At 33.9% G+C, this 14,295-nt stretch overlaps 1 protein-coding gene across 1 annotated transcript in view; it reads right to left on the bottom strand.

Moving 5' to 3' along the window:
* Malrd1 (MAM and LDL receptor class A domain containing 1) overlaps nt 1-14,295 on the bottom strand; it is a 670,952-nt gene that overhangs the window by 373,009 nt on the left and 283,648 nt on the right. Inside the window, exons 22-24 of the mRNA XM_046423053.1 lie at nt 8,493-8,649; nt 4,034-4,144; nt 159-372 (exon numbers count right to left, since the gene is read on the bottom strand). Of these exons, the coding sequence (XP_046279009.1) occupies nt 159-372; nt 4,034-4,144; nt 8,493-8,649 (482 nt within the window). The remainder of the gene's footprint in view (nt 1-158; nt 373-4,033; nt 4,145-8,492; nt 8,650-14,295) is intronic.

Here is a 14,295-nt window from a genome sequence, read left to right on the forward strand (position 1 = left end):
AAAAGGGAGAAGGGAATGTATCTAAATAGATAAATCACATCACCTGGATTTGCTTACTGAGTCGTACCTACACTTTAAATTTCAACAAGGAACACACCACCTTGAGTAAGGCTGGGGAGATGAAAGCATAAGCAAGGACATAGAACACTTGAACTTACGGCAAATGTAAGTAGTTTCATCTGAATTATCAGCACAGTCATTCACAAAATCACACAGCTTCTCCTTTGCAATGCACTGCTTGTTTGCACACGTGAATTCTTCAGCAGTACACTTTCTGTCTGGGCTCAGTAAGGGGGAACAATCTTGAAAGGACACATCATCCACTGCTACATCTCCTATGTAACTGACACCACGTTTTGCCCTGAAGACAATCTAAAAAGAAAAAGGAAAAGTCACTTAGAGTTGAAATTGTCAATCAAAAAGTTCAAAAGGTAGAGGCAAAAAACATCAAGTACATCAAACTTAAATCTGATAAAAATACAGTCCATAATGAAAGTGACCCAGGAAACTTAAGGGTCATCAAAGGTTTCTGCCATCCTCAACACCTAAGATTGTGAGATGTGCAAGACAGTCGCGTGACTAGATGGTGAGGACAGACTATTCAAATTACAAATTAAACATTATTGTTTTTTCTGGTAGATTTTGGTTTCAGAGTCTATATCGATCTACAGAAAATTAAAGCAGCAAGTACTTTCAGAATTGATTGTTTTATTCTCCTCCACCAAAGTCTACGCTTTTATAAAAAACTGGCAGGAGTCACAAGAGTGCCTACGCCAGAGCTCAGGTCCAAAATGAGACCTGCTCATTTCTTAAAGCCTCATCGAACATGGAAGCAGGAGGATCATTGGTTAATAAAGTACCAAGAGAAATAATGTACAAGGACATCGTTTATTTTGCTCAGTTCCTGCTCTTCTTCAGATCTAGCCACCCCAGAGGATTTGAGAGTTAAAAGACATCAAGCCTCAAGGCCATGAGTTTTGCTAAAACCAGCCAAATCTTTGGAATTGAAGCAATTTTGATTTGCCTTTGATTAATGTATGTGATGAATGGAATCCCATGTGTGCTACTTTTTAAAAGCAGTTTTCCATTTGTATACACTTCAGTAGATCAGAATTTATAAAAATAACAGGAGATACTAAAATTTTCAGAAAATCTATCATTGGTTTGTAACAATACCTAACTGCTTAGAATGACAAAGAACACTGTTTCAGAGAACATGAAGAGTCACATGTTGTTTATTTGTTATTGATTCAGTGTTTCTCTTAAATTCCACTGCAAGCTAAATATGGACATGTTAAAGTAAGAAATATTTTTAAGTCAGAACAAATAGGGATGGGTGAACAAGAAGTAAAGATTTTCCTTATTGATTTTGCACAAATTACTTACTGTTACTAATCTCCTAAACAAATTTTAACCAATTATGAAAAAAAATTTTTTTCTTGGAAGAAGGAATTTTAGTTTTTCCTTAAAATGAGATGTTTTTATATTTGTGTGAATATGAGTGTTTTCTTTTCAAGGTGAGAGGACAGAATAATTGAAATAATGTTTCACATTATTAAAAGAAAATCATAATAGTTTTTGAATATTGAATTTCCCTAAAGGAAAATTGTTCTTCATAGTAGATGAGCCTGAAAAGATCAATATATTTGTGAAATAAAAGAGGAGCTAGGAAGTCATTAAGAGGTGAACTAGAAGAAAATGATAGGAACTACAACTCTCTTACAAGTGAAATTGAGCACTGGAAAAAAATCGATATACAAAGTGAAAAAGATATTCTATTATCTGGATTGTCTAAAAATTTAAATATGTGACATTATGTTTTCTGAATACCAAAGTGCAGTAATTAATGAGTGTTTCATGATTAATTTGTTTACCTGCTTTAATCCCAATACAATCTCAGTTGTCAATCATGTTCAAATGATTGAATCATTATTTCTCAATGTTTTTTATAGTGTGGGTTGAAATTTCATAGACATAAGATTGAATATGACTCTTAAATGTTCTTAAAATTAGCAATTGTACTGCTCCTTTCAGGCAGAGTAAAATCTAGGTCAAATATATTAATAAAATTTGAAGGGCAATATAGAACAGTTGGATTATAGATGGTCTGCCCAGATTTCAACTCTGTCTCTGCATTTGGTACTTTATAAATAATTAGGTCAAGTTACTTAACTTTCAGGCATTTCTGTACTTTTATCAATAGAATGAACATATAGTTTTAATAATATGTACTTCATAAGATTATTGGACAAATAAAATGTGTCAATATTTTTAAATTCATAGAAAATGTACCTAGCATTTATTAAGTACAATATATAGAAGTACTCTGATTACAAAATTATTACAATGAAAGAATTTGTTCAAATTTAAGAGTTTTCAGATAAAAACCATACAGACTTCCAACTTCTGCTTTAGTATGCAATTTCTTACTTTATCTTATTCTCTTACTCAGGGTTACAGGCACTCATCTTTCTGAGGCTAATGGAAATGATTATTGTAAGAACAGAAGAATTGTGAGCAGTGTGATAATTCATCACAGTATGTTCCATGAATTCCACTGCACTTTGTACAGAGTAGATGCTCAATAAGGGCAGCAGTTGAGTCACATGAAAAAGCAAGTACTCATAAGCTATTAATATTTAAAGATTCAAACAACTTGAGTCTACTTTTCTTCCATTAGATTTCAATATGTGAAAACTATAGATTTTCAAAAAGCCAAATTTATAAATGATTCCACTTGCTGAAACCCCCCTTGTTATTTTGGACATACATTTTACCATATAAACATTCCATGTGCACAAAACTAAGAATTTATTGCCTGGGATGGAAGCCTGTGTCTGCTGGCAGCAGAACCTTCTGCGTATTCTTGCTAAGGATTCTCCTTGCCTCCATTTGAATATCTGTACTCCTTTTAACAATAAATTTTATATTGTATAAGAGCATTAAATTGCTATCCAATCTTTCTATGCTTAGATTGGACTTCATATCCTAAATTAGCTATAAATGATTCACAAAGAAACTGTATACTACAGTAAGTGGAAAAAGTCATGGGATTTTATTATGCATATCATTATGGGAATTGGACATAATGCTATATCAATATAAACCACTCTATCCAGCCTGTGTTTCCATCCGAGTTGAAGGGGGCTCACCTATCAGAGAAAGCTCATGCTTGTAGATACTGAACATTCATAGCCACCTTGGTTATCTGTGCTACAATATTTAGTAAATATCTTATTCCTTCTATCTAGAGTCCAGTAGTTTTAATGCCGTCAAATTAAGTTCCAAGTAATTAAGACAAAAAGAAAATTTTCTCCTAAGAAATAGTTCTGGATTCTTGCTCTGCAAATCCAAATCTTAACAAATCTTACCAGCAAAGCCTCGGGTCCCAAGCAAACGCCCATGAAAGCCATGGCCCCTGGACTCTCGTTTGCTTGATAACCCATAAAAAATAAAACTTGTACCAAATATCTAGGCACATAATTATTTTCAGTGGAAACATTTTAATCTATGTACCACTTGAATTTTAATATAGCTTGTATGTCTTAACCCCTATTATTATTGTAATCTATTTGAACTCAAATGTAGCATAACATAATATTAAAACTCTCCAAATAATTTTGAATTATATAAACCTGACATATAATAAGGTTCAATCCTATAAAGTGCTTTCAGAAAACTGCCTTTCAAATCACATTTGGAATAATTGTATCACTATCTCTGAGAATATATTTTCAGAATCAAGGGAGGCGTTCTTTATACATGAGAAGTGGACTGGGGGTGGGGGTACAGGAAAGTTGCCATTCAAATTAAATTTTCGTAGAAGTATGTCTTTCTAATTGGGAGAACTTAGGGTTGTCTAGAATTGTAAATTTCTTATGGAAAGTACCATATGGAGTGTTAAATGCTGGGCCTTCACATAACGCCTCAAATTAGAAATGGGAAGACTTAAAGATTGAGTGGAGGAAATAAATTAGCATGAAAGGAAAAATTAACAAAAGGCTCTCTTGACAAAGCTAGTTGGATTACAAACCTGTGTGTAGGAATGAATGCCTAAAAAGACTTCTACTTTCCGCCACTGTGCACCTTGCTGCCCCATTTGAGCCCACACTTTAGAAGTCACATTGCCTTTCTTGATGAGTACCTGAGGAGATAAATCAAGTAATAGGTATTGAAATATTGTGTCTTAATAAATTTAAACATGTGGAATTTTCCAAGTTATTCTTAAAATTTTTAATATCTACCTCAAGTCCCTAAGAGAAAAGATGAGACATTTTTCATTTGTTTTTGACTATGAAGGCGCAGTACTGTGCCCTCGGGGTATCTCAAAAGCTTTGAACAATAAAGGTGTGCATGAATATCTGTCAATCAAGTACTAAGCTATCTGGGTACTATTTTATTAGGAACTCAACTATATTAGTTGTATAAAATTTGACAGCAGTTAACAGTTGACATCTTATATATTAAATAATATACGTACTTAAATGGAAAAATATGAAATTACTTCCTAAAATACTCTGTTGAGAAAGACTTTCCTTATCCAATTAGTTAAAGGAGGCAGTGACATTACAATGTGAGCCATTTAACTATAACAGCACAGATGAGTGAATGAGTGATATGGGCACAGCACTGTAAAGTAAGAGCTCCCTGCTTTACAGCATTGAAAAGAACACATCCTCATCAGTACCTGCAAAATAGTTTGAATCTAAATGTCCCTCCAAAGTCCATGCATTAAAGCACACGGGAAGCCATCCTTGAAATACATAAGGATCTTTCTCAGCATCAAAGCCAGCAAGGGGACAGGTCTGGCCTTGGGAACTTCCCATGGCAATCCCACCGAGACAGACTGCCCAACTTACTGTTCTGCTAGAAAGGTCTTGTGCAGCTGCACCCAAGATGGGAGTAACCCATTAGAAACTGAGCAGCCTACCTGGCCCCACCTCTATCCTATTTTTGTGAAGACCGTTCTATAGAACTTCTTTGATTTTTCCCCCATATAAATAAAGCAGAAGCAGGCACCTTTCTTTGTTAGAAGGTGGACCTGTCTGGTCATCTTGCCTGTCCTGCCCCTGCTTTGAAACTACCTTCTGTGTTCTGTGGTTATTTTGACATTTTCTTTTTCTTAGCTTTTATTTCTCAGCCAGCCCATTCCAATGAAGGGAACCTCATTCCCACACCGGCTTGGGACATGGACAATAGTAAAGGCTTGGTCCCAGAGGTTATTGAAAACTTTAAGAGGTGGGACTTATAGTGAAGTCTTAGATCACTGGTGGGGAGAGCCCTTGAAGAAGACAGAAGGACCCCAGCACCTTCTTCTTTCTCTCTTTTGTATCCTAGCCATGAAATGAGACATTTTGCTCTACAATACATTTCTGAAATTATATGTTCCGTCTCTATTGGCCCCAAAACAATGGGATCAATTTGTTATGGGCTGGAACCTCCAAAACTGGAGCAAAAACAAACCTTTTTCTCTATAAATTGATTATCTCAGGTATTTGTTATAATGATGGAAAAACCTGAATAACATAGTACTAACTCTCAACTCCAAAGAAAAATCTACATTAGTTTCATTAGACAAATAATTCTGGCTCTTCTTTAAGAATGACACTAAATAAGCCATCAAGAGTGTAACTGATGATAATAGGAAAGAGCAGAATAATTCTACACCTGAAAATAATCAATTAATATGGCCTATTTAATTACATCACAACATACTTTTTAAAAATACAATTTGTACAACTAAAGAATTATTCAGATAGAGTTTTTTGAAGGTTTAGACTTTTTTATTTTTTTTTTTAGTTATACATGACGGTAGAATGTTTTTTAACATATCATACATGCATGGAGTTGACTTTTAAGAGTGATAATTACTTTTAATGATATTATGATTTTTAAGTTAAAATCACATGAATTTTTTTTATATGACTAGAATTTCCAGAGTAAATGTTGCTAGAAAAAAAATCACCAAATTCTTGGTCTATAAAAGTCAAGGTAATTAAAAATATTACCAAAATCAAAAAAATATAGTTTCTTACCAATAAAATAAAATGATTATTGAAAAATACTGAAAATAATATATAGAAATCAGGCATCGTGGTACATGCCTGTAATCCCAGTGGCTCAATAGGCTGAGGCAGGAGGATGGTGAGTTCAAGGCAGTCTCAGCAAAGACAAAGTACTCAGCAACTCAGTGATACCCTGTATCTAAATAAAATATAAAATAGGGCTGGGAATGTGGCTCAGTGGTTGAGTACCCCCAAGTTCAATCCCTGATATCCCCCCAAATAATAATAATATATAGGAAAAATATCATCTTTGTATGATTATCACAGTAGTACAAACTACTAGGTATTCAAGCAACATATTAATAATAAAATAGTTAATGTTATTTATTCAGTCATGCATAAAAATAAGAATATGTATTAGTATTTTAATTATCTGTTAGTTTATAAATTTTTAATTCATAATATTTCATTTACTAATACAGGTTCTTATTCTGAAAAGATACAAGCATATTTATGATAACTAATCTCACCCACAAACTACACCAGCTAAATAATTTTTGTTTTACTAATGAAAACTCTATAGTAGGCTATTTTGATTGTTTTGGATGAAATCAATTTTTAAAAGTCAATGTAAACAGAAACATAAATTATAATCCATAAGACTATGTGAACACTTTTAAATTAATAAGACATACACAGGCATATATACATACAAATATACTTTCAAACTACTTTTTGTAAAACATTTAACCTGTCATAGAGTTCGAAATTGATCTATAAGTTTATTGTTTCTGATTTTTAAAAAAATCTAACAGCATTTTTTAAAATGTTTATTTATTTATAAAACTTGATAGTTGATAATTGCCAGGAAAGTTCTAGAAAATAATCAATAATAAAATGGAAGAAGAAATTCTCAGCATAAATATTGCAATAAATCTATTAGAAAATAAGTGGTTAAGCAGCAGGTTGGCAGTCTCTCTTTCTTTGTATAGAGGAAGAAATGGTAGGTAACCTAAGTCTCATCTTGTAGCAAATGTGCTAAACACACTTAATTGGCAAAACAAACTAACAGCATGTGAAAGGGAGAGAGTCTTTATAGCTTGCCTCTATCAAGATTGTCCTGGTCTAAAACTACTCATGGTAAATAATTCTGGAATTTGTGGATTTATTTTTCAGACATGAATGCTTGGAAAACAGCCCCTAGGCTATGAAAACAAGTCTGAATGGAGATGCAACAAAAACTAGTTGGCTTCATCTGTGTAAGTGATGTGTTTATGCACATTATCAAGGAATCTTATCCTATCCTCTACTCGTACATGTCCAGGATGAAAAAACAGGACTTAGGGATCTATATTAATATTCTAGAAAAATATCTCCATTTTGCCAGTATATCTTCGTCTACCAAAAGCCACCACGAAGCTAAGCAGAAATAGTTACTTCCAGAGAAACAGCAGGATAAAAATGAGTTTGGACTTTATAGGTCAAAAAGGAAGAAAATGCTCAAGGAATAATGAGGCTTGTTAAAGAGATAAGGAGGCCAGTTTAAAGGGACTCTTGTGACCTAATCTGGGACAATTTAGGATCAAAGAAATAATAGACTGTAACACATTGAATAAAATAGGAACTCATTAGTCCATATCAATATAAAACAAAGTGCACAGAGAAATGAGAATATATTTTTCTTTACAATAGGAAAGGAAACTACAAATGTAGATAGAGTAATGGAGTTAGAAGATCACTATTAGGCAATAATCTGAGTAAAAATAATTCAGGCAAAAAGCACTAATGGAGGCAAAATCTAGTGAGTGAAATTAAATCAAGATCAGGATTTTATATATCCTTAAGTGTTTCTCCACAAAATATTAATAAAGGAAACAAAACTAATGGTTTGATAGACATTTATTACTAATGAGAAGTGATAAAAAGAACATAATATTGGTGATGTTATATCAAAATACGCACTGAGTAAATCAAACTTGAGAGACAACTTACAAAATGATAGATACACTCTTTTAAAATAACATAAAGGAAATGGTTAGGAATCATTCACTTGAAGAGCACTAAGAAAGAAAGAACTTGGTGTAATATGTGAATTTGTATTAGATATTTTTGCTATAAGGGACTTCATTGGTACAACTGGGGAAAAAAATCTCTTACTGAGGGTATATGGGAGTTGTCTCTGCTATTCATGAAACATTTTGTAAATCTGAAACAGTTTGAGATTTTTTTCCTCAAAGAAATAATTTGAAAGAGACTATTGGAGAGTACAGCACAAATAGTCATAAATTAAATAGAAATAAAATTATCTACCAACCACTAATGTCAGATTCGGCTAAAGCTTTTTCTCAATTATCCCATTAGGAAACTAGTCAAGTGCTAATAATTGTCCATTTCCATTTGTTATAAAACTATGTTGTAATGGCACTAAATTATGCAGTATTCATGTTCATAAAGAGAATTAAGGACACATTATTGCCTAAGCAGTACCTGGAGAGACCCAACTGTGGCACCATTCATGTAAGTCCAAAACAGCAAGGTACATTTTGGTCCCGTGAGTGAAATGACAGGAGTGAGGATGTCAGCCAGGTCACCAAATTTCCCATTTGAACTGTCAGCATACAGGTACCAGCCATCTGTGGTGTTTCTGGGGAAAATATTTATCAGATTGAAACAGAAGAAGAAGATCATAAAACATAACATAGCTTGTCACTGACCATATTTTATTATTATATCATTTCTCCTAAAAGTGCAAAGTTTTAGGGGATAATTATGGTCTGTCACCTTCATCAGAAATAATCCTACCATTTTGATTTTGAATTCATGGTCCTTGTAATGAGATCTACTGGTGGAAGGTCTATAAATTATGGTAAAGGCTGAACTGACCAAATCAGTAATAAAGTGGTTAATATTTTTTAAACAGTGATATTGTGAATATTCTCGTCTGCCTTTAGAACTAATCTTTATGTGGGTAAATGAGGCCATGAAGCATGGAATACCTTTAGAAGACACATTAAAAAAAAAAAAACCCATACAAATAAAAAGGCATGGAAAACAGAAATAAAACTGGCGTTCAACTCATAAGTCTAAAAGGGTTTTGGTTCAAATTTATTCTCTCATATTACTTTAGGAGGTAAAGCGTGTTTTTCCTTTCCTAGGCGCAATGTTTAAAAAGGAAAAAAAAATATGAACAATTATATAGAAATGTGCTCTTGCAATAAAAGACAAAAAGTTTACACCCCTGCTTTAACTATCAATTTGAAAAAGAAATAATGAAACATTAAGACACACTAGGTTATACACAGGCTTTTAAAGTATTAAAGAAGCAATTCTTCATATTTTGAGACCAGCTCTCCAGTTCTTCCTTTTATTAACTTGATTTCTTGCCACTTTCTAACCTAAATACAGTTGCTAGATACACAAAGTTTAAATCTGCTATTTACTAAATCCATTTTATTTTGAGAGTTTTACCATTTTTTGAGAAATGTGAATTATTAATAGAAAATAGAGAGGAAAACAGACATATTTATTCATTCATGACATATTTATTGAGTGTTCTGCCCTAACAGACTTGCCAGTAGCTATCCAAGTCACTGGAGATATAATTGTCTGCAAAAGATTTGATGAAGTTTGGCCTCTGTCCTTGTCATTTACTAGACAGGCAACTTTGGGCAGACTAACTTCTCTGAATGTATCCAGTTCTACGTTTTATAAGATGGGATAGTTCTGTTTAAGGTCTTACTAAGAATTGGAATTAAATATGTGGAACATCTAACACAGTACCTAGTTGATCTTAGCTTTAAATCAAAGGGAATTGTAATTTGTATTTATGTATATATCATTAGTTGTTGCTAATGAATAAGTTTAGTTTAGTGTCCTACAAACCACAGAGCATATGAGTTAAGACAGTTAAGAGAATGATTATTAGGATCACTATGTTAATTTATCTATATGATATCTCAATGAAAAATCATTTTTAGCTTTATTCCTTGTGTGCTTAATATCCCAGTATCCCGATATCAAGAACAAAGACAGACTTATACACTCAAGCAGGTAGAAGAAATGGAGATGATCAAGGAAACGAACTTGTGCATTTCTATATGTACATGACTCATTTAGTCTCAGAATCTTTCTGTAAGCAACTTGCAGAATTATTACAACTAAAATATTTTATTATAAAAATTATTTTAGAGTAACTGAAAATCTTCTACGATACAGGTTGTATTGTCCATACCTTTCTAATTTTAATGCCACCACCTTAAAACAAACACATCTCATCTCTTGCCTAGAATGAGAAGCTTTGTAATGGGTCTTCCCACTTCTACATTTGATTCACTGCATCTATTCTTCACACATCACTTGGAGAACTCTATTCAAAAATACAAATTGGATCATATTATATCCACAAATCCACTCCTTCAAACCTGCTAATGGTTTTGTAATGGACTTAAAATACAATAATAATATTTAATATTGAAAACGAATCTCTATAATACCTCTCCTCTGCCTCCCAATGGCTTCCCAATGTGTCCAATCATTTCTCCTGAGACAGTACTGCCCGACTCCAGCACAGCACTGTGTATGTGAATTGAAGGACTCATGTGTTTTAAATATGTCAGTTCTTCACCACTTGATTTACAGATTCATCAGTATCTCAACACAGTCTGCTGCAGTCTGGCTGGGCACAAAATCACGAGCCACTCACAGCCTTGCAAGTCTTTATTCCCGACCTCTCACCGGCACTCTACATGCACGTTCTGGGAAAAATCCACCTCCACTCGGCTCTGCATCCCAAAATACTCTCTGAATCCCTCGAGAATTCAACGGGAATTCAAGGAGCGGGCGTGTGCCTGAGGCAGCAGGATACGCCCTAATCCCAGCAGGATACACCCTAAACCTGGAGCCGCCCTAAACCCAGAGCCGCCCTGGTCCTTGAGCAGGGTCACCATTCTCAAACATTCATGCAATGTCACTGCAAATGACCTGGGTCCAAGGCAAGCCCATTTCCACAATGGAGAGTCCTCCCTCTAAGCAACATTGGGTAGGCTGACAAAGAAATTGCCATGCGTCATTCCTACTTGGCAATGGCTCTCAGCAACAGTCCCCCAAAATTTATTTTTCAGAAATTGGTAAACTAATCCTAAATTTCAAATATAAATACAAAGAAAAAACAACAGGCCATCAATTTTATTTAGAAGGAGAACAAAGCTGGAGGACTCAATGAGACTCAATAGGAACATATAGTAATCAAATGATATGGTATGTTTATGCTTTGATCCTAAATATCAAAGTAACGGTAATAGGAAGTAGTCTTGAGTAAGGTCATTATCACCTTAATAGGATGACTGCTCTTACAAAAGACACCCGAGAGCGCTAGCTAGCTCCTTCACATGTGAGGATGCAGGAGTCACTGTCCTTCCCAAGGACCAGGAAACAGTTTGCTGGCTCTTCACCTTGGACTTCCCAGTCTCTAGAACTGTGAGAAAGAAATGCCTCTGGTTTATAAGCCACCAGCTTTTGGTATTTGATACAGCAGCATGAGGACACTAAAACATTAAGACAACAAGAACAGAAAGCCCAGGAACTGGAAGAAATAGTCCTATAACAGATTTGAATTTATATGGACACTTATTTTAAGAAAAGTTTGGTTCTTCAGAACAGTGAGGAAAGGACGATCTTTTTAGTAAATGAACTGAATATATTAGGTGTCCATGAGGGGAATAAATTAGCCTTGATCTGTATTTCATAGTATTCAAAAATAATAAATTCCGAGTAGATTATACCTGGAGGAAGGGAGATAAAACAATAAAGCTGTGTAAGATAATATAACAATATGAGCATAATGTGGGAGTAAGAAAGTTCTTTACAAGTATAGGAAAATCACCAACTATAAAAGGACATATTGAGAAAGGGGACTGCCATTAAATTAAGGATTTCTGATTTTCATATATATTTTTAATGTGATGATCAAAAAGCCAATGAGAGAATGGAAGGAAATATTTGTATCACCTATAATGAAAGTAACAATTATTAGTGCTTTCTATAGAATATGAACTATGCCAGATGTTCAACTGTTATATATGCATGTTCTATCTATCGATCGATCTATCTATCTATCTATCTATATGCACACACATATATATGTTTAGCTATTTGTATGTTTAGCTATTTGTATGTATATGTATTGTTATATATACATCTTAGGTATCTACATATACACAAGCAAGAACTGAATGTGATATTCCACAATGTTAATATAGTTATGTTTGTGTTTGATAGTAATGTCAATTTTGTTTCCTATATACCATGCATAGTAGAGGTTAGAGTCTCAAAAAGTACTTATTAAGTAAAATAAAAGAGTTGAAAATTAAAACACATGTAAAAATAAAAAAGAATAAGGAAGTGACAGAAATTATAGACTAGACAAAATTATAGCTCTCCCTTGGCACCTATGGAGATTGGTTCCTGGACCCTTGCTGCCCCTGGCCCCCAGAGATACCATAATCCCCAGATTCCCATGTTCCTTATTACAAATGGCATCATATTTGCATCACATTCACATGTGAGGATGCAGGAGACACTGTCCTTCTCTAACCTAAGCACATCCTCTTCTAAATCCCCTCTAAAGTACCTGTTATATCTAATACAATGTAAATCCTATGTAAATAATTGCTATACTGTATTGTTCAGAGAAAGATGACAATAAAAAGTCTGTTCAATACACACAAATTATTTTTTTCAAATATTTTTTACCCGTAACTTGTTGAAACCTAGGATGCAGAAGTCCACACCTATAAAGGGCTGATTAACATTAAAAAAAAAAAAAAATTGGTCACTGTTCCAGGCTGGGGCAAAAAAAAAAAAAGAAACAGCAAAAATAAAAGCAAAACAATATGAACAAACAAAAAGTACCTGTAAGAAAGGATCCAGTAAATAGATAGAGAGACGACCACTAAGAAATTAAAAATCTAAGTCACAATTATGGCAATGGTAAAAGCAATTAGTCAGTGGTTCTTTAAATAGAGGTTCCTTTGTTAGCTTCCTAAAAACTACACAAGTGAAAAAAACAAAATTTATGCTTCATTTCCTTAATCAAATATCATTCTAGAAAATTCAGTTACAAGAACAGATATGACTTATGAAAATCATTCTCTAAAATTCTACATCTCTAAAATATCCCTTATACCTCCAAGAACAGGAAAAGGAGAGAGATGTCAGGAGATCGATTTGAAAAATGCAAACAGCAGAACTGCATTTGTGTTTTTATATCAAACTAAGCACACAGCACCGGTGTAAAAGTAAATCATTCGGTCACCAGTGTTACAGATATTAATTGGGGGCACATGATGTATGTATGATTCCTAATGGAAAAATGAAGAATTACACAAACACTGGCCTGTGTCTGGGATGAGATTATTCAAGCTTGTAGCTGCAGAGGAAATTAGCTCCTCTTCTAGAAGGAGTACAGCCATAATCAGCATAACCAACAGTCAGCATGTCTCTACCAACCTTCAAATTATCTTTTCTCATACACAGCAGGAAAGAGGATGTTTTATAGAAACATATCTTTTCCTAATAAAACATATCATAAACCACGTAGCAAAGTTTTTCAGAAAGTTGTGACTCTGCTTTCAAATGTTCCAAAGGAGCCAAGACGATGATGTACAAGTCATTTAAAAAGTCATTATAAAACATATTTGATTTATAATGCATAATGATTTATTTAAACCATCCAGTCTTAGAGGATAAGCATTTCTAATGTTGTACAACACAGAGTAAGTAAATAAAATATTGTTTTTTCCTTAGTTGAGAATCTCCTGAGTAGTCATCTTAATTAAATTATTGGGGAAAAAATACCCTGCATGGCCAAATGAAATATTTTTAAGATCAATTAAGGTTTGAGTTGTACACATACAGCATGAGAGTGAAATTCTTCAGGCTCATTCTTTGGGTTGAGATCTTCCATTTGATTCACTGCAACACCACAGACTGTTTTACCATAATTGTGAGGCTATGATCTACTAAAAGTTGTCATAAACTTTATTAGTTTCTTGAGTAGCAGAAAATAGAAGGAATTTGCTATGGTCTTGATGTTCATGTCCCCTGAAGTTCCTTTGCTGAAATTCTAGCCTGAAGGTGATAGGCATTAGTGGGTACAATTTTTGAGGTGACTGTGTCATGGGGTAGAGCCCTTCTAATGAGCTGAGTGCCCATCTGAGAAAGGCCCCAGAGAACTAGTTCATTCCTCCACCACAGTAAGACACAATCAGAAGGCAACCAAACAGAGGGTCCT

The sequence above is a fragment of the Marmota monax genome, unplaced genomic scaffold, assembly GCF_021218885.2.
Source record: "Marmota monax isolate L192 unplaced genomic scaffold, Marmota_monax_Labrador192_F-V1.1 WCK01_AAM20220418_F8-fsc00098, whole genome shotgun sequence".
Lineage (NCBI taxonomy): Eukaryota > Metazoa > Chordata > Mammalia > Rodentia > Sciuridae > Marmota > Marmota monax.